At 41.3% G+C, this 21,800-nt stretch overlaps 1 protein-coding gene across 1 annotated transcript in view; it reads left to right on the forward strand.

Moving 5' to 3' along the window:
- Positions 1 to 1,653: 1,653 nt before the first annotated feature.
- The window catches only part of Cers3 (ceramide synthase 3), a 49,245-nt gene continuing 29,098 nt past the window's right edge, over positions 1,654 to 21,800 (forward strand). The window contains exons 1-7 of the mRNA XM_036176964.1: positions 1,654 to 1,826; positions 12,602 to 12,716; positions 14,669 to 14,787; positions 16,970 to 17,027; positions 18,359 to 18,409; positions 19,886 to 19,978; positions 21,114 to 21,242. Of these exons, the coding sequence (XP_036032857.1) occupies positions 1,654 to 1,826; positions 12,602 to 12,716; positions 14,669 to 14,787; positions 16,970 to 17,027; positions 18,359 to 18,409; positions 19,886 to 19,978; positions 21,114 to 21,242 (738 nt within the window). The remainder of the gene's footprint in view (positions 1,827 to 12,601; positions 12,717 to 14,668; positions 14,788 to 16,969; positions 17,028 to 18,358; positions 18,410 to 19,885; positions 19,979 to 21,113; positions 21,243 to 21,800) is intronic.

Below are 21,800 nucleotides of genomic sequence, written 5' to 3' on the forward strand. Positions count from 1 at the left end.
ACAATGAAGTTTCAATAAGGACAGAGTGCAGGTTTCCAAGAGCTTCATGTAGCTCAGCATGTGGAGGTTCCTGGAGGATGGTGGACTGGAGAGAGCATAGATGCTTAGTACCCTTCCTACCTGCTGTGCCCTACATCTCTACTTCTGCATCATTGATAATAAACTAGTGTAAGTCCATGTGTCCTGAGTCTGATGGACCACACATTAGTATACTAAAGGAGGGTTTTCGTGGGCCCCCAGATGTGTAGCCAGTTGTCAAAAGCACAAGCTCAACAACCTGGAGCTTGAGGTTGACATCTGACCTGGGAAGGGGACAGCAGATTTGAGGTTGAGCCCATGGTAATTTCAGACTTGAGCTGAGGAGAGGTTGTCCGGCAGGTGTTCAATGCCGTAAAGCTATGGAGAGGAATGCTTGCACTCCCTGGTCAGTCTCTGGGTTGTTGGAGCAGCAAAGGGAAGTTGCAGAACCCAAGTCCCTTTTCAGCGCTGTCAATCAGCTTCCTCTCCCACTCTTCCCCCGCCCCCTCAGGCAGCTTTCTAGGACTTACCTTGCTGGGCCCAGTGTCCATCCTTGCCTCCCAGAACTTTGTAGTTTTTTTTTTTCCTAGTTAGGTTTCTTTCTTTTTTCTTTTCCTTCTATTGAATATAGATTGACAGAATATATACGGATTATGGCTTCCCCTCCCTCTACTCCTCCCAGTTCCTTCCCACCTTCCCCACCCCTCTGAATCCACTCCCTTTCTGACTCTCACTAGAAGAAAAACAGACTGCTGAGGGATAATAATATAATATTAAAATGAGATAAAACAAAACTAACTCATTGGAATTGGGAATTTTTTATGGTATCTCAAGAATACATACCCAGGTTACTTGTTTTAGTCAGGCTGACCTTACCTACAAGGCTGTTTGGTTCTCAAGGTGGGAGACTTGTCTATTAAGTGCTGTGTACTCAGCACCTAGCACAGCGCTTCACAGATAATAGAGTCTCCCTAAATACAGTTAATATCCTAGCTATTGGGAAGCTGAAGCAGGAGGATCACAGGTTCAAGGCCTGCCTGACTTACAAAATGCATGTAAGGCAAGTCTAGGCAATTTAGAAAGAACTTGCTTCAAAGTAAAAAGGGGGCTGAGGACAAATCCCACTGTAGGGTCCTTGCCTAACATGAGTGAAGTTCTCAGTTCAATCCCTACTACCACTGAAATATAAATAGATTACTGACATGACCTCATCTGAACTCCTGTTCCGTATCTCCCAGGAAAAGTCTTAAAGTGCTAGTGAAGTTTTATATACACATTGAAGCTTTTAGGGGGTTGACTTTTGATACTTGGATGCTGTAGAACCTATTGGATAATTTTTATGTCACAAGTGCTAGAAGAGGAAACTAAGTATCTGTAATATCCACATGTATGCTTCTCGAAATATGAAGAGAAGCATGTTAAGCTTTGGTCTTTCATTCCTTAGTCTTAGCACTTCTGGGAGCACTGGTTGAGTTTTCCTTGTTAAATGCAGTGGAGGACCATGGGAGCCAAAGTACTTCCTTTGTTATTTTCAGGGTCATGCATTAGGTGTTGTCAAGGACAGTGCTGGACATTATCACAATTTTAAGTGCTGATTTGACAAGTCTAATGTATTCTTTTCTTCATTTGTCTAGAATGCTTCAGTCATTTAGAGAATGGTTCTGGTTGGAGAAATTCTGGCTTCCTCCAACAATAAAATGGTCTGATCTCGAAGATCATGATGGGCTCGTCTTTGTTAAAGCTTCTCATTTGTACATGACAATTCCATATGCCCTTCTTTTGGTGATCATCAGATACTTCTTTGAAAAGTAAGTAGTGTTTATGTTTCTTCTCTCTAGGACCCCATCTTTGCTAACTTTAACATAGTCAAGTCTAAGATCTGGTTCTTTTTTCTTTTTTTCTTTTTTTTTTTTTCCTTTTTCTTTTTCTGGAGCTGAGGATGGAACCCCGGGCCTTGTGCTTGCTAGGCAAGTGCTCTACCACTGAGCTAAATCCCCAAGCCTAAGATCTGGTTCATAATGAGTCTCTTGTTGAGAGGCTGCAGATTCCTGTGGAACCTGTACAATAAAGTGCACACGAACATTATTTGCAAGTTGAAGAAGAATTAGAGTTGTGAATACCACTGGGTGCTTTACTTTTATAGTAAAAATAAAACAAGGTCGAGACAGAGTGAGTGAGGGTAGATGGCCATGATGAGTGCATGGTATAGGCATATGTGGAAATGTAACAGTGCATTGCACTGATTTGTACAAGTAGCACTACCAAGAGAAAATTCCCAGAGGGGGACAGTGCTAGAAATATTTCTTGAAGTTAAGATGTCATTCTAGAATGCCTGGAAAATACCAGAAGTGTCCCATTAAAGAGCAAACCAAACACCTCTGCAGAACATAGTTTTATGTTGTATGTTGTGTATATAGCTATTTTAAGTTGTATAGCTCTTCTTTCTTCCTAAGCATAAGGAGATCATATAGCAACATTAATTTGTTTTATCAGAAAATAGTCAACATTTTCTTGAGTTAATTTATATGGATATTTCTTCCAACATTGTATTAAAATTGTATTAGTGTTCTGACAACAGGAAGCAAATGTTCATGTGTAGTTTCTGTTAGTTCATTTGAAACAAACAAACAAAAAAAGCCCACTTGAATGGCAAGAGCTGGAAAAAGAAGTTAAGACAACCTGCTAAAAATCAAGTAGTCCAAGACCAAATGTAACACAGACATGTATTTATAACCATCTGCAGGGTCCTTGTCTGGAGAATTTGTTTGGCCTGCTCTAGCTCGTGGACTTGCCCAAAGGTTTCTGTACAAACAGTAGCTTCACCTGGTTAAAAATGCAATGTTGCTATTGGGAAGATACCCTGGCCTGCCACTAAACTGTAGCTGAATGCATTGGAAACGTCCTTCCCTTAAAAATACTTCTTTTTATTTATATGTACCTGTTTACGATACCTTTTTCTCTCCCTTAAAAATATTTCTTTTTATTTATATGTACCTGTTTACGATACCTTTTTCTCTCCCTTAAAAATACTTTTTTATTTATGTGTACGTGTTTACAACACATGTATCTTGGTGCCTACAGAGGCCAGAAGAGGGCATTGGATCCCCTGGAGCCAGAATTACAGGTACCTGTGACCTGCGCTATAGAGGTGCTGGAAACTGGGTTTGGGTTCTATGGAAGAGCAGCAAGCACTCTTAACTACTGAGCCATCGCACTACCTCTTATCCTTCCGTTATTATACTTTTTACAGACATAGTTTGAATTTCCAAATAATGCATAAGGGAAATAAAATTTGCCCCTGAACATCCAAATTAACAAATGACACTTTACTAACCTAGAACTATTCACTATTTTTGGATTGTATGGATGACCTCTACTTATCCTGATTGCAGATTTCCTGTTTTTCAGTGGCCAGCTGTTGTTTCTGGTCTGATCAGAATGTTTTCTTGCTTGCCGGAGCCTTACAGTGGTGGAGGACCATGTCTCTATGTCTGTGTCCCACCTGGCTAACAACAGTGAGGAAGAAATCCCTCTTTTAATTCCTAGGGCCATTCTTGCTTCCTCAAGGGATTAAGTGTAGTCATTATGTTACAGCTCCTTATTATGGTAATTCCCAAAACTCATCTTTAGTTATTTCAGGTCTGTAATATTACAGGAACATATTTCTTTCTGTGTGATAAAAAGAATATTCAACATGCAGAGAGATCTTACTTCATTATGATAGAAGTTTACATTTTCCTTGGGATTCTACATTACTTGTTATAAAATAAACTACTTATATCCTAAAGAAAATATGGCAGTTCCTTGCACTTGATGAGAACTTACCATTAAGATGGTATAGAAACCCTAAGTAGTCTGCAGGTGAGAAGAGAGGAGGTTAGTGACCTCAGGCTCTCAATGGCACTCAAACAAACATGCCGTGACATCAGGTTCCAACGTGCTGGCTTGAGTGGGTATTTGTTTTTCTGGTTTTAGATGTTTTGGGATCTCACACTATAATGCTTCTGATAGTGGGAGAGAGTGAGCAAATGCCTCCTGGGAATCAGAAGACAGTTTAGAAAGCTTACTGCAAATGTGAAAACTTCTGGATTGCCTAATACTTCTTACGCATTTGATACTGTGAGACTGTTTGTTTTTGTTTGTTTGGTTGGTTATTATTTTGGTTAAGACTGGTAGTTGCTGGTTAGTTTGCCTTCTACCAATCCTTTAATGTGTTTGAGGTATCAAAGAGCTAGCTCTACGAAGTTCAGCACATGAGATGGACGGTTTCACACAGTGCAGAGTGCAGGACTGGACGCTCAAGGCAGAGGTGGAAGGTGGAACTTCACTTCTTTTACTTGGTTATACATGGAGGAGACTCCCCACTTCTCCCCTTTCCCACGGTCTCATAGAGTCCTGAGAAATCCGTCTACATCTCACTTTTCAGGAGTTGAGAGAAAATGAGCCACTGTTAACTCACTAGAGCATGTGGAAGTGGCCTCCCCTCCACTTCACAGTAGAGCCTAGAGTTTGATGATGGTGTTCTTCCTCAATCATGTGACTCAGAAAACATCTATGCTATGTGCATGTATTGCTAGTTGCATAAATGGTGTGACACTGTGAGAATTCCCTTCCTTCCTTGAGAAAAATCAACAGAACATGGTCTGTTTGCTTTCTGTTCATCTGGTGCATAGTTTCTGCAAGTTGGAATACTTACATTTTTATCACATTATTTTATGAAATTTTTACTTAACTTCTGTATTTAAAAATGAAATAAAGGACCGATCATCTGATAATTCATAATCAAATTTCTAGATTTTAATTAAACATGGACAATCTTCTAAGTACTGGAACAGACAGAGCCTGGCAGCAGTTGCTGTCTGTCAGAACTAGAGGAAGATGGACATAGACTTCTTTTTTCTTCTCCTCCTGTGCTGGTTCTTTTTTTTTCTTTGTTTGGGGTGTTTTTGAGACTGGGTCTCTTGTAGCTCAGGCTGGCCTTGAACTTCTTATCTAGCTGAGGATGACCTTAAACCTATGCCCTCCTGTTTCTGCCTCTCAAGAGTTGATGTCAGAGACATCCCAGGCAAGCACTCTACTAACCAGCTACACTGAACTCGTTATGTTTGTGTGTGTGTATGTGCGGATTCATGTGTGTGTGCAAATATGTGCACTTACCTGCAGAGGCCTGAGGCTGATGGCAGTCTTCCTTAATTGATTTCCATCTTATTAGTTGAGGCAGGGTCTCTCAGTTGAACCCATAGCTTGAATATACAACTATTCTATCTAGCTTGCTTTGGGGATGGCCTGTGGGTATGTCTAGGGGATTTTCTTGATAGTTAATCGGGAAGGTGGTACTGAGCTCTACAGGAAAGGTAGCTAAGCACCAGCCTGGGAGGGAGCCAGCAAACACCATGCCTCTTTGCTTCAAGATCCTGTTTTGAGTTCCTTCCCTGGCTTCCATCAATAATAGACTGTAACCTGTTTTTGTTGTTGTTGTTCTTGTTGTTTGTTTTGTTTTTTGTTTTGTTTTGTTTTCAAGACAGGGTTTCTCTGTGTAGTTTTGGTGCCTGTCCTGGATCTAGCCTTGTAGACTAGGGTAGCCTCGAACTCACAGAGATCCACCTGGCTCTGCATCCCGAGTGCTGGGATTAAAGAAGTGTGCCACCACTGCCCAGCCTTAAATTGTAACCTGTAAACTAAAATAAACCCTTCCTTCCTTTGTTGCCTTTGATCATGGTAGGTCTCAGCTTTCTGAGCACTGGAACTAAAGGCAGCAGGCAGGGTGCAGACAGGCAGGCAGCAGGCGGAAGGCAGGCAGGCAGACAGCAGGTAGCAGGCAGGCAGGCAGGCAGACAGCAGGCAGACAGACAGGCAGGCAGACAGACAGCAGGCAGCAGGCAGGCAGGCAGGCAGCAGGCAGGCAGACAGACAGCAGGCAGACAGGCAGCAGGCAGGCAGACAGGCAGCAGGCAGGCAGCAGGCAACAGGCAGACAGGCAGGCAGCAGGCAGCAGGCAACAGGCAGCAAGCAGGCAGACAGCAGGCAGACAGGCAGACAGGCAGGCAGCAGGCAGATAGGCAGCAAGCAGACAGGCAGACTATTCAGTTGTCTCACTTATCCAGAGGACCTGATCCAGCTGGGAGCTCCATAGCTTTTGGTTCATAATTCATGTGTTTCCATTAATTTGGCTATTTGTTCCTGTGCTTTTTCCAATCTTGGTCTCCAACAATTCTTGCTCATACAATCCCTTTTCTTTCTCGCCAATTGGACTCCTGGAGCTCCATCTGGGGCCTGACCAAAGATCTCTGTATCCACTTTCATCAGTTATTGGATGAGAGTTCTAGCATGACAGTTAGGGTCAGTTCGGGGTTTCTCTCGACCATTGCCAGTAGTCTACAGTGGATGTATCATTGTGGATTTCTGGGGGCTTCTCTAGCATTTTGCTTCTTCCTGTTCTCATGTGGTCTTCGTTTATCATGGTCTGTTATTCCTTGTTCTCCCTTTCTGTTCTTGAACCAGCTAGGATCTCCTGCTCCCCTAAGCTCTCTTTCCCTCAAAACATGCCCTTCATTACCCCCACTCACGTACAGGTTGTTCATGTAGATCTCATCCATTTATCTGTCATTGGGTGATCCCTGTGTCTTTCTTAGGGTCCTGTTTTCTAGGTAGCCTCCCTGGAGTTGTGAGTAGCAGTCTAGTCACCTTTGTTTTACATCTCGTATCCTCCTATGAGTGAATACATACCATGTTTGTCTTTCTGAGTCTGGGTTACCTCACTCGGGATGATTTTTTCTAGATCCATTCATTTGCCTGCAAACCTCATGATGTCATTTTTTTTCTCTGCTGAGTAGTACTCCATTGTGTATATGTACCATATTTTCTTTATCCATTCTTCAGTTGAAGGGCATCTAGGTTGTTTCCAGGTTCTGGCTATTACAAACAATGCTGATATGAACATAGCTGAGCAAGTGCCCTTGTGGTATGATTGAGCATTCCTTGGGTATATGCCCAAGAGTAGTATAGCTGGGTCTTGGGGGAGATGGATTCCCAATTTTCTAAGGAAGCGCCATATTGATTTCCAAAGTGGCTGTACAAGCTTGCATTCCCACCAGCAGTGGAGGAGCGTTCCCCTTGCTCCACATCCTCTCCAGCATAAGCTGTTTTCAGTGTTTTTTATCTTAGCCATTCTGACAGGTGTAAGGTAATATCTCAGAGTCATTTTGATTTGCAGCATACAAATATTTACATTTGAACTAGTTGATGTGAATTTGTGCTATTTACAGTGTTTGGCCATTGTTAATATAAACACTGACATCTGAGTGTGGGGAAATGGCTGAACATGTGCTTTCATTTCTCTTGGGAAAGATCTAAAATGTTTGCTTTTAAGTGACACTGTGTGTGCCTACACCATAGGCTGTCACTCAGCAAGAGAAGGGAACAGACTTCCTGTCACATGCTATGACATAAATGAGCCTCAAAGCATTATGCTCAGTGAAAGAAACTGGATCTGAGTAATTATATATTATCCAATTCCACTTAATAAATATCCAGAAAAGGTTAAGATATAAAGATAGAACACAGGTTAATAGTTGCTTGGGTAAGTTTGAGAAGAAATGAAAAGTCATTGAGTTATGTACTTGAAAAAAATTGAACTATTTTATATGTAGAAAAATCCATAATAATTATTTTTAAAGACATAAGTCTAATTAAAGGATAATCAACAGACTAGGAGAGGATGTGTGTAAATTATCTTGTGAAGAATTTAAATTCGGAATATGAGATAAACTGTATGACTCATTAGTAAACAAGTAAGTGGATTTTTAAATAGGCAAAAGAGTTGAGTCAAAAAATCTACAAATAAAAATTCAGCACATGAAAAGCTAATCAATCATCAATCATTGGACTAATGTAAATTAAAAACCACAGTAGGGGAGGCTAGGGAGATAGGTCAGTGAGTACAGTGGTTCTGCTTTGGCACAAGGACCCAAGCTCAGTCATGAAAATGTCACCTGTGGTGGTATGGTGGCACATGCTTATGGTCCCAGACTAGGGAGGCAAAGACTAGCAGACTGCTGGGGCCTGCTGGCCAGCCAGCCTAATTAGTGAGCCCCAGGCCAGTAAGAGAATCTGCCTCAAAAAAAAAAAAAACAAAGTGGGTGGCTCCTGGGGAGCTACACCTGGGATTCTCCTCCAGCCTCCACAATCATGTGCATGCGCACTCAGACACACTTGTGCAAGCATGTGAACATAAACCACACACACACACACACACACACACACACACATGCTCACAGGCACGTGTGCACATTCACATAGTACACACAGAAAGTTAACAAAAAAATGTCAGAAGTAAGGAACTCTGAAATTATTTTCTGCATAAAAACAGCAAAAAGACCAGCAAAACTATTCAGTCAACATTTTTATAATTATACAATGATTCACAATAACACAGGGAGTGTTGTCTAAGAAAAACAGTTGAGTCCTGACAAGAATGGCAAGATTTGTGAAACTTTAGCTGCCTTTTCTATCTCTGTGATATCCCTGAACAGCTTTGAGCACAAGGCAGGTGTCAAGGTGCCCAGCACTTGGGAGGCAGAGGTAGGTGGATCTCTGTGAGTTTAAGGCCAGCCTACTAGTTCTAGATGAGACAGATACATAGACAGTGAGACTCAAAAACAAAACAAAAAGCAATTAAAAACAAAACAAGAGCTCACATGTACAATGAACCTTTGCAGTCTGACTTCGAGGGAAGGAGGGAGTTGGAAGTCTTTCAAAGCGTTATTAATAGATAATTGTCATCGCCTGATTGTCTAGTAAATGCAGGCTGTAGTGTTGCTGTCTGTGTTAGCCTTTCCTCAGAGTTTACCCAGGGTTTTGTTTTTGTTTGTTTTAAAGAGTATTTTCCTGGGAGTATGGTTATCAGAAACAATGAAAGGTAATTGAATTCCTTGGGAAATAATAATTGGTTCAAAAATTAGACTAAGCCAAATAGTCAAATGAAAAGCAGAGAATTGAGATGTCTGGAAGGGTGGGGCCATGAAAAGCTATGATATGTTCTTGGAAATCTTGAAGGCCAATTTGATGTTTAATGTTTTGTTCAAGTGCAGGCAAGACTCCAGACGTCCCTAAGCTCTCCGCTCTACATGATTTTGATACGCTCTGTGACAGAAAGTGCGCATTGAGGCAGAGTCATGCTGCCTGGATTCAAGTGGGCACACAGAGCTGCAGCAGCCTGAGAGGCTTGTTGGCTCTTGGGGTTGAAGGAAGACTTTGTCCAGTCATTCGCTGGGTGGTAACTGAAAGTACTAGAGACTTCAGCACCCACATAGGACACAGGACGGCACATACAGTTCAGGGTTTTTAAGCGACTCAACGTACAAGTAGGTGAACGGGACAAAACAAACTGTGGTGGAGAGGCATCTGAAGTCTAGAGTCCCCACCTAACACTCAATGAAACCTGAGCAGACATGGAAACATTGGAAAATGATGGTCCATACACAGAAGACGGTGTCTTTGGGGAAGCCCAAGTGTTGGACTTACAGGACAAAGAATTTAGAATTTGCTGTTTGAAACATTTTCAAAGAACTAAAGACAACCATTATTAAGAACAAAATAAAAACAGGAGAGCAATAATTCACCAAATCACAAAAGTAATAAAACAATAGAAATTACAAATCAAGACGAAGGAACCAAATAGAGGTTGTAAAATCAAAAAGGGGTGTGACTGAAGTGAAAAATAAGACTGTCAAAGGTTTTGATATAAGTTACGCTACTTATGGGTATTAGAAATCTACCAAGCTAGTGTTACACTAGTTTCATTTGTAAAACTTTTAATATTCTTTGTTTAGTTGCATAAAATAATAACAATAAATATCTATTGATTAGAACATAATATATAAAGACATGATTTTCATGATAATACAAAGGGGGAAATAATGGAGTTTTTGTATCCTATTGAAAGTAATTTGCTATTAATTTGAACCAGGATGTTATAAATTAAGATGTATATTATAATCCCAGAATAACCACTGAGAAAATAATTTAAAAAATAGTAAAAAAAGATAGGAGGATTTAAAAAAAAATGGCATACTAGGAAATATCTAACATGAAAGAGGATAGTAATAAATTAATGAAACAAAGAATGATACACACACACACACACACACACACACACACACACACACACAAACACTCACATGAAAAACAAGTAGCCAAATGTGCTGGGGGATGTCTTTCTGTATGTTGTGAATATATGTTGTTCCCATTGGTTAATAAATAAGCAACATGCCAGCATACCTGTAAAGCCACAGAACATGTGGTAAAACAGATTAATAGAAATGGGTTAATTTAAGATATAAGAGCTAGCTAGCAAGAAGCCTTACATAAGCCATACAGTTTATAAATAATATTAAGCCTCTGAGTGATTATTTTATAAGCGGCTGAGGGACTGCGGGGCTGGGCGGTACCTGAGAAAACTTCCGGCTATACAAATGGCAAGTAGAAATCCTTTCTAATTAGTAATTAAATGTAAATGGATTAAATGCTGTAATTAAAAAATATGGCTGGAAAGAAGAGACAGCAAAGCTCACCCCACCTATATGGAGCACACAAAAAACACACTCCAAGTTCAGTGATACTCATAGGGTAAAAGGAGTGTAGGAGTGCTGTCCACTAATTCAGTAGCTGGGAGAGTGGGTGGCTATACTCCTCAGACACACTGAACTGCATCAATCCTAAAAGTGTTAGTACAAAGGATGCTCTTAGAGGATATAATAATTATAAACAAGGTTGTCTACAGCAATAGAGTCCCAGGACATGAAATAGAACTGTTAGTATAAAAGGGAGAAATAGGCAACTCAACAGTAATGGGTTTGTTGTTGTTGTTGTTGTTGTTGTTGTTGTTGTTGTTGTTGTCGTCATTTTCTTCAGTGCTGGGGCTGGAACCCAGGGCCTTATGCATGCCAGCAGGTTCTCTACCTTATCCCAGCCCAATAATTGTAGGCTTTCAATAACAGCTAGAGTAACTAGGCAGGAGGTTGGAAAGAAAATAGGTTTAAACATAAACTGTCAGACTTAGCAAGCATCTCTAGAACACGCCATCCAACAAGAGCAGGTCCGTGTTCTTCTCTTGTGCACAGAGGGCACTCCTCATGACATGCCCTATGCCAGGCCCCATACACAAACCTCAGCGAACATGAGGAGGTGGTACCCATACTCATGAACTGATGCTAGAAACCGGGCGATTAGCAGATACGTGAAAACGACACCAACACACTTCTTAATAACCAGTCAAAGATGGAGTCACAAGGTAAGGTAGAATTTTTTTTTTTTTTGAGACAGGGTTTCTCTATATAGTTTTGGTGCCTGTCCATGAACAGAAATGCTTTTAACTGAATGAAAAAGGTCATACTATACCAGAACTTCCTGGAATGTGGAAGCAGCAGAGCTGGAAGGAGTTTCCAGCTTCAAGCCCTTCTGTTTAGAAATGAAGGAAGCTCAGATTAATGCATTTCTTAAGAAACTAGAAAAATAAGATGGAACTCCAGTTGGAGCAGAAGTTAGGAATAACAACAATTCTGGTGGGAAGTGAATAGAAGCAACTTCACACACAGTCTGACTTCTGTGGCCGACAAAGTCAAACACCTTGGGGGGGGGGCACTAGAAACGTGACATGCCATTGACAGGAATGTGAAATGGTACAGCTACTTTGGAAAGCAAGTTTTCAGTTTCTTATAAAACAGTGAACACTTAATTTAACCCTTGATGGCTTTAGAGTGAAATTCTAAATGCAGTAGTTCATCCTAATTCTGAAATCTTGCACATAACTGTATTTGAATTCACAATTAAATGAATTTTAAGCTGTGTACTTCATCATGTATTCTTACAGTATCCCCTGTGCTGTGCATGGGTCTGAAAATTGGCTCTTTGAACTTATATTTGGAGTGTTTTGGCATTATCATTTTGTTTGTCTGTCTGTCTTTTGATATTCTGTAGCTTAAGCTGTACTGAAACTCACTGTGTAGCTCAGGCTGGCCTCAAACTCACTGTAATTATTCTCCTTCACCTTCCCAAGTGCTAGGTTATACTCATTAGCCACATGCCCAGCTTTCTCCTTGGAACTTTTGGTGGGCAGAGATTGGCTCTAACTAGCACCATTGACAACATGTATTAATCAGATTTCCATTGCTGTAACAAAATACCCAAAGCAATTAATTTATAAAGCAAATGTAGGTTCCAGTTTGAAGTTGAGTGATCTTAGTGCTTTGGCTCTGGTGAGGTGGCATAGCCTAGCAGGAGCACATGGTGGAGAGGACTGCTCATCTCTACAGGAAGAAAGCAAATGGAGAGCCCAAGGCCCTGTGATCCCCTTGGAAGACCCATGACCTTGGGACTTCCCACTAAACCTGCCTCTTGATGGCTTACCACTACTCCTAACAGCACTGCCTGTGGACTAAGCTTTTCAATGTGGACCATTGAGTGTCCAAACTAGAACAGTGCAAGCCAATGCCTGAGTTTTCCTGGACACCTGAAGGTATAGCCTGGGTTTTCTGGTGCAAACTTGGACTTCTTACTTCTCAAACCTTCTTTTCATATTTTGTAGGTTTATTGCCACACCTCTAGCAAATGCATTTGGCATTCAAAACACAGTGCACAAAATTAAACCGAATGTCATCCTAGAAAATTTTTTCAAGCATTCCACAAGTCAACCATCACATGTAAGTAAAAACTCTTTGCTTATAGACTTAAGGACCTGCTTTCTTAATGGGTTAGTCATCTAGACTTACTTTGTCCATATAAAAAATAGCTTCCATTTGACCATCAAAGGATTTGATTCATTATATGCATTTCTTTGCTGTATTGACAGATTTAAATGTTAGAAAATGTAAATATGTATTATAAAGCCACTGACATTGACAGTTCAAATATTGCTTTCAGCCGTAGGGTCCCACATTAGTAGTCAACACCATGATATATATAAAGATAGCAATTTAAGCTAGGTACTGTGGCTTACACTTGTAACCAAGACTGCTGAGGCTGAGGCTGAACTGTCACCATGAATTTGGCCCTGGCATGGGCTACCTGGTGACTGTGGGGACAGCCTGAGATACATTGCAAGACCCTGTCTTAAAAATGTAAATCATAGTATCACAGTTTCATTTTTTATTATTTATTTATTTTACATCTCGACCTCACAATCTCATTTTAATGATAGTTTTTAAACATTTGAGTAGAGAAGGCCACACTTGATACTTTTGATGATTGTGACCCTATCAAAATACATCATAAAGTGTCCATGAAGTCACTTTTCACACATATGTCCTTGTTTGATCCAGCTATCTGGTCCACAAGCAGGCTTTTTTGGCCCCCAGAACACTCGTTTGCAGTTGGCTTAAACTTACTGTAAGGCTCTGATTAATCATTTAAAAGGTGGTTGGTTTCACATCAAAGTCCTAGGACTGTATTTCCTCTCTGGAAATGTTAGGGCTTGGACTTAACCTGGTCCTTTGGGGTGGGATCTGCTGCATCCTGTTGTTTCCTCTGTCCATCAGCTGCAGATTGTGTCTTGGGCAGGAAGCTGACAGCTTTAGGCAATTTGATTTTTTGTTTTATTTGTATTACAGAATTAAGAGTAGGTTTTCTTATATTTGAAAATGAATGATCAAGAGATCAATGCCATTTCAAAATATTGGTATTGTGGAAGCAGAGAGTACTAGGCAGCAAGGGTCTAATGCACAGAACAGCCAATTCACACCTTGCTGCAAAATGGACCTGGCCCTCTTGGCCATTCATGCTTTTTTCCTGGTTCGGGCAGACCTTGGGATTTGTAACCTTTGGGCAGTAATTCATCATCTTCATTGTTTCCTATTTTAAGTCATAGCCTGTAAAACTTCTGCTTCCCAGAGGAGAAGTAATCACCATTATTGTACTTTATAACCATTATTTTAATGGTTGGAAATAGTTTGGACTATTTTGAAATCAGGTTGATTGTGAAAGTAGATAGCCAACACCTGCGGGGGGTGGGGGCATCTTGGATTATCTTCTGGAACCACCAGAAAGACTGAAGGAAGTAATAAAAAGCTTAGGTGGTGTTGGCACGGGCTACCGTTTTCACATCTTGCACAAGACCTAGCAACTCTCAGGCAAGTTTCTTTGTCTGTGTAGAAAATCATATTTGATTGACATTTTAAACTCTACTACTCTACCTGGCACCTAGGAGGCCCTAATACACCTTAGTGAGTTCATATATACAGTTCAACATGTGGATTGCTACTAATGTATAGACAGTTGGTCTTTCTCAGTAATCAGCAAGGTAGGATCCTCATATTCTGTTTTCTGCTTGCTTGGCTTTGGCTTGGGGACCTGTGTATGTGAATGTGATTTTATAAGCAATATAAATATAAATAGGCTCAAGTCTGCTCTAGTACACATGCTTTAGTACTTAGTCTCACTGTCTCAACTGCTTGACAGCTGACCCTGTTCTTTGCCTGAGTTCTTACAGTTGCATGCGTACACACACACACACACACACTAGCCTGCACTCATGTGCTAGGGTGTGCTGTGGAGGCTCTCCTCCTTCAGCTGCATCCTGCCTTTACCTGTTGAAACGCCTTGCCTTGGTGACCCTCTACTGTTTATTCTTTGTTCATTCTTTCCACCTTTTTTTCAGACTGATGTTTATGGACTGGCAAAGAAGTGTAATTTGACAGAGCGCCAGATTGAGAGATGGTTCAGGAGTCGACGGAATCAAGACAGGCCTTGCAGGATGAAGAAATTCCGGGAATCTTGGTAAGAAGAATGGGCAGCTTGTGTGACGCTGTCATAACCAAGGGTGTGATCATGGCAGAGAGAACACTGACATTGGACAGGAGGAAGGATCCAAAGGCATTCTCCACTTAACACAGGGTCTTTCCAGCTTGTGTTTTTCCCCCAACAAAACCAAGTTTGTTTTATGTGAATGGTTTCATTAATAACAAAGGGCTATTCCAACTGAAGAGCAGCACCCAGAGTTAGTACAAATGTACAGTGAATGGCTGCTGAGAAACCCTAAGTTTGAATTCCAGCTTAAACAGTGTACATTGTTAAATAACGTAAGGAAAACATTTATACTTCAGAAAGTCCTTTTGAAATGTGGAAAAAGATGTTATTCTCAACTGTCCTTGTTTCCCTCTCCTCTTGTAGGAAGACTAGATACCCACACTCTAAGGTAGACCCAATGCCTCTGCAGACCTCATGTCCTTAGCCTGAAGCCCAGAAAATCCATAAACATGTCTTAACTGGTGTTTCTCTTTTCTAGGGTTGAGGTCAGAAAGTCTCAAGACTTTCTCCCATGTCTGTTGTCCTTAAGGTTGTAGAAGCAGGGGTGTGAGAATGCATCCTAGTGTCCTCCCCTCAGGCTTTCATACAGATATACAAAGGGTTTTGATCATACCCACCCTCTCCCACAACCCTCCTAACACATCTCCCTCCCATCTTCATGCCCTCTTCTTTATGGCAATGAGCCATTGTGTGTAGCAAGCACCGCCCATGTGTGTGGGTACACCAGCACTTGGGTCACCTACCAGTGGCCATACCTATGAAGATAAATGACTCCTCTCCAGAAGCTGTCATCTGCAAATAGTTCTTCTGCTAGGAGTGGGGCTCGTGAGCCCCTCCTCCATCCATGGAGAAACGCTGCAGCTTGATCCTGCACACGTTTGTTCTGGGTTACTGAGTTACTGAGTACAGTGGCCATGTCTAGCAAAAAGACAGCATTTCCCAGCACTCCTTGCTGTCCTGTGGCTCTTACCTTCTGTCAGCCCCCTCTCCAGCAGTGTTCACTGAGCCTTGTGGCAAGGCTGATACAGATGTGCCAGTTAGGGCTGAGAACATGCAGTAATCACAGTAATCACTTACTGGCTGGTATTAACTGCTGGCCACTGCAACAAGAAAGTTTACTTGCCAATCTTGAGAATGGCACTAATCTGTGGGTTTAAACATAAATATTTAGCAGGCATTTCATAACATGTCTATTCAGCAAAGCAGCAGAAATAGATTTCTCCCTAGGGCCTGTGCCCTCCTCCATCCATAGGCCCTCGGTTATATTTATAGGACCAGGAGAGAATTCCCTCCCATGAATCAGAGGGTAACCAGTAACTTTCTGGATCTGAGGCCTGATTCATGGGAGGGAATTCATTTTCCTTTCTTTTCTATCTATCTTTCTTCTTTATTTTATTTATTTTGAGACCTGTCTATTCAGCTCATTACCCATTTCTTGATTGTATGGTTTGTTTTGTTTTGTTTATTTTTATAGTTCTTTATGTTGTCTGTGTAGTCACCCTGTCTGGTGTGTAGCTAGTATTTCCTAAGCTGTCTCTCCCTATGTTAATTGTTTCTCTCTGTGCAGAAACTCTTTAATTTCACATCATCCTATTTATTGATTCTCATTTTTTAGTAATGGCCTGAGCTACTCAAGTCCTTGCCTATGTTTATATACATTTCCTCTAAAAGTCTTCAAGATTTGGGTCTCACATTAATATCTTTGGTAATTTTGTGTTGATTTTTGTATAGGGTGAGAAATAGAAATCATATTAAGCCCTAAATGTGGGTAGCCTATTTCCTCATTATCATTTGTTATGGGGCTTTCTTTTTTCCAATGTGTATTTTTGACATCTTTGCCAAAAAGTAGTTGGCTTTATCTGTGACAGTATCATATCCCATTGATCTACATGTCTGTTTCTTGAGCAAATATCATAGTGCTATAGTGGACTATAATTTGAGATTAGGTAATATAATGTGTTCTGCATTGTTCTTTCCATAATTTGGTTTTTGTGCTTCCATGTGGATTTTAGGATAAAATGACAGCTAGGGCATGAACCTGTACTTATACTCTAGGATACATGTTCTTCAAAGCCTCTTGTACCAAATTCCTTTTCCCCTCTCCTGTCAATCACTGTTGCAGAGGAGTGAAGCTTTTTCTTTCTTTTGGCAGCTGGCGATTTACATTTTACTTAATGGTAACTGTGGCTGGAGTTGCATTTCTTTATGATGTAAGTTGTATTTTTATATCTTTGGAATTCATCTTTAATTTAAAATATTTTGCCCATGAATTCTATCAATGAAAAGCTCTCACCTCTAAAGGATGAGAAAGAATTTATTCTGGAGCTAAGTAAAAGTGACCATGACCCAGGAATACAGATACAAGTTACCCCAAATTCCATGCTCCAATGTGGTGGAGGTTTCCTGAATTTCTGTAGTAACAGAACAAAGCAAACATAATGAAAACACTTTTCAAAGCCATTGGTGGAAACACCAGACAAGCAGGTTAGAGCAAGGCAGGGGATTTGCAGCTGTGTGCCTAGGTGCCATAAGGCAATACTTTTAACCTTCGGTTGGTAGAAGCTAGGGGTCTGTTTGTATATCCCGAAGGATTTGCCTAATAGCCATAAAGATGGGAGACACATATAGAGACACATAATAAATGGCCATTAATGGGGCTAACTGTGCCCCAAGAATAATCGAATTAGGCTCTGACCCATAATCATTGATGCTCTAATCAGTTAGCCAGCCATACAGATGGTTCAGAGTAAATTACCTTTCCCCCAGAAACTTCATTTGCAGTTCTTTTAGGACATAATACTCCAAAGTTAACCAGTTTAAGAAATGTCTGTGTGGAATCAAGATGTTTCCCAGGCTATGCATGTGGCTCGGTGACAAAACCCTTATCTAGTATGAGCAGGGCCCAAAATAAGCTGGTGTTTTGTTACTATAATTGTCTCAAGGTCTTTTTGAATTTTCATTTATTTATTTGTGTGCTTGCTTATTTTTGTGTCTTTTTTTCTTTGAGACAGGTTCTCAATATGTATCAGAAGCTGGGCTAGAACTCACTTTATAGCCATGCCAGCTTCAAACTCGTAATCTCCCCATCTCAGCATCCCAAGGGCTGAGACTGTAGGCATTTGCTACTTACCCAACTCAAGGTGCAAATACAATGACTGACTCAGAAACTACTTTCTTAGGATATTCATTTGTTCAAATAGTTCCTTCAACAAGACAGTCTGTTACTGACCCCAGATTCACTGTAAGTAGTGAATTGTATAGTGTTTAGGAATGTGATCAATGCCCACAGATGGGGAAATGCATGCAGCAGAAGAGATGGGTCTGCACAAGAGAGCCAGTGCAGCAGTGAACACCACACGTGAGTCTGTGCAACAGGAAACACAAGTGAGTCTGTGCAACAGGAAACACACGAGTCTGTGTAACAGGGAACATAGTGTGTCTGCGTGACAAGAAACACCACCACAAAGAGCCGTGCTTCCTGCTGAAACCAGCTTTTGACTTGACAGAGTGTGTCTTCTCTCTTGGCTCCTCTCTTTTCCAGAAACCATGGGCCTACGACCTCTGGGAGGTCTGGCGTGACTACCCCAAGCAGGTGCGTCCTCCCTCAGGTACCCCCTCTCTAACTTCACACCACATTAAGACCGCTCCAGGTCTCAGTGGGTTTTGTTTCTTTGTTTGTTAGCTGTTGGTTGGTTAGTTTTGTTTTTGTGACCCACTCTTACTAGGAAGCTCAGGCTGATCTTAATTTCAGCACATACCCAAGTTGTCCTTGAACTTGTAGTCCTCTGCAGCCATTTCCAAAGGAACAGGCAAACTTAGTCTTTTTAGCATGTTAGCCTCAGCATGAACAAACAAGCAAATGAAAATCAGAAAGTGGGCTGGAATGATGGCTCAGTGGTTCAGAGGACTGGCTGCTCTTCCAGAAGACAAGGGTTTGAGTCTTAACACCCATATGGTGGCAAACTACTACCCACATCTCCAGTTCCAGGGGATCCAGTGTCCTCTTCTGACCTCTGCAATAACCAGAAACACATGCTGTTCATACATACATGCAGACAAAACACCCATACACACAAAATAAATGATTGAAATAAAATAAATGAAACAACAGGAAGAGGGAACAAGAAAGCATTAGAAAGAAAAGTCCTGTTCATTACACAGACCATAATGTAGTCCTATTGATGCCAGCCCATTTACCCTTCTCAAGATCATCCGTTATCCCTGGTTCATAACAGCTGTCCTCCAGCCTACTGCCCTAAGATGGCAGCCACTGCTTACTCAGGATTTGGGTTGGCATTTGGGCCTAGGCTAACGGAAGCAGGTCGGTTCCACGTGGTGTCAACTGAGATCGTTCATACATTCCAAGTCAGTTGTTGGCCTCTCCCCTAATATATCAGCTGGCACTTGAATAGTTTGTGTGTGTGTGTGTGTGTGTGTGTGTGTGTGTGTGTGTGTGTGTGCGCGCGCACGCGCATCCTCTTTGGTATGATAGCTCAGCTTTCTTAAACAGTGCTCACGAAGTCTATGCTTGTATTACATTGACTACTGTCCCCTTGGGCAAATACCAGGATGAAATCCATAGTCCTGTGGGAGGACACCATGTAATGCCATAGATATTAAAAAGCCACATTCAATGGGTGCATTAGATAACCGTCCATCATACTGACTAACACGCCTCAGGTCACAATTTGCTTCAACAGCTCAAGAATTTCCCTATAACAACATGACTAAGAAAAATTCTAGCTGCAGAAATTTAGTAACTTTTATTCAGAAGACAATTTTAGAGTCCTTAAACAATCACATACCTAAAATAACTCACATTAAGTTAAAATTAGGCAGTCACATCTATAGCATTTCTTTAACTTTTTAGTCAAAACATTTCATTTGGTTTAGAATGCTTCTCTAGTCGTTCAAGGATTAGACACCCTGACATTTTATCTGTGATTCCTTTGGGGATTGGAAGTCACTGCAGCTTCCTGCAGTCTTGTGGAGTATTCGTGGGTTTCATCAAATCAAGATGTGTTCTTGTGAGGCCGCATTTGGAGGAATGATATTTTCCTTCCCTCAGCCTTTGCTGCCGTCACAGTACTGGTACTACACCCTGGAGATGAGCTTTTACTGGTCACTGCTGTTTAGCCTGGGCTCTGATATCAAGAGGAAGGTGAGTGTGTGTTTACAAAGCTTCCTTTATCCATTTCTTCACATTTTTTCATCCCTTTGTCCCCAATTCTACCTACCTATTTTGTGTATAGTTAGCTCTCGTCATTGGCTGTTTTTGCTTTTGATAGTGCATAGATTAATTCCAATTATGCCCATGCTCTGATGTCCTGAGAAGTGCCTATAGAAAGAAACACAGAAACTTCTGTTTGAAGCTGTATTCCTGATCAGTAAGAAAACACCTCTCCTTTCTGTTTCCTTTGTCTTTGGAGGGCAGTGTTCCTAATGCACAGGAAAACCTTGGTAGTATAACAACTCTGACTCTACACCGCACCTTTTACTTGATGGCAAACTACTTTATACAATCCTTTCTAATGTTTTCAAAGACTTTGGAATGACTACCCACTCCTGAGTCCTTAGCTATCCCTATGAAAAATCTTGTTTTAGCACAAGTAGCTTTGCTTTATTGCGGGGAAACTGAGGTATTCTTAATGTCATGAAGTGACACATTTCAGGGCTGTCTGGTTTACTGCGTCACTGGGGCAGGAGTCATGTTAGATCCTCAGTGCAGCCACAGGATTTCCTCAGCAAAGCAAGTACAAAAGACTGTTGGTGCCTCGAGTCTTCATGGACTAACCCAGTGCAGAATTCTAGTGTGTAGAAATGGTGGTTAAATAAAGTTAAGATGAGCTAAATATTAGGTTAAACAGAGCTGCCTTGATTAAACGCTCTTGGAGTTGAAGGCTGATGCAGCCATCACTAGGGTCCACTGCAGCCCACAGATTCTTCAAAGAAAACTCTCAGAGTCTAAGAATATAGAGCCATGGAAAGGGAAAGGGTGTCAGTATAGTTAGGTGACAAGTGATCAGTGCTGTTTCACAGTTAGATTACTTCATCAGTAAGGCTAACTCTTGCCCTGGCTCCCTGATAGGGACTGTGTTAAGAAATAGGAAAAAATGCACACATAGACACACACATACGTATGTACATACATACATACATACATACATGAATACATACATAATTCTAAATGTCAAAACATGCAGATGTAAGTTATAGGTACCATTATTATTCTCTCTTCCAGTTACTGGGAAATAACTGCTTTTGCTTAATGGCTTCCATTTTCTCTCATTATGTAGGATTTCCTCGCTAATGTCATCCACCACCTGGCTGCCATTAGTCTGATGAGCTTCTCCTGGTGTGCTAATTATATCCGCAGTGGGACCCTCGTGATGTTTGTGCATGATGTGTCTGACATTTGGCTGGAGGTAAATGTTCGCCTTTTAAAAAATAACAACAGTGCCATGTCCTGCTTTTCACTAAGTGCTCACCAAAAGAATTATCTGTGAGTGATTTGGCAGGGTCCTCTGTCCTGAAAATATCCGAAGCCTAAAAAAGCCTCTGTCCGAAAATCCCAGAGCCTTTGAGATGAAACCTCTTGGTGTCTATTTTGCAGTCTCTGTGCTGTAGGAGCGAGAGGCCGTTTTGTGGGATTGTGCTCCTGGCAGCTTCAAGCCGTTGCCCACTCAGGAAGTGAGATGAGATTCTCGAAGGAGAAACCAAGTCAAGGTTTTGAGAGGCAGAGCTTGGAAATTGTTGCTTTCTGGATTCTCGAAGTTGGACAGCTCCCTCCAATCCCTCTTGCTTTAGGAAATGCCAGCTGATGTTTGTAAAACGGCATTTGTTTTCTCCCAGAGAAAGAGGGCTTGGGGTGTCTTGACACGGGGGAACATTGAGACAAAAGCCTTCCTGTTTCTACTTCACACAGACTACGAGGATGAAGGCGTGGCAGGACTGTTTCTCCGCCTCTGCTAGCATCAGCTCCT

Source organism: Onychomys torridus, chromosome 1 (assembly GCF_903995425.1).
Source record: "Onychomys torridus chromosome 1, mOncTor1.1, whole genome shotgun sequence".
Lineage (NCBI taxonomy): Eukaryota > Metazoa > Chordata > Mammalia > Rodentia > Cricetidae > Onychomys > Onychomys torridus.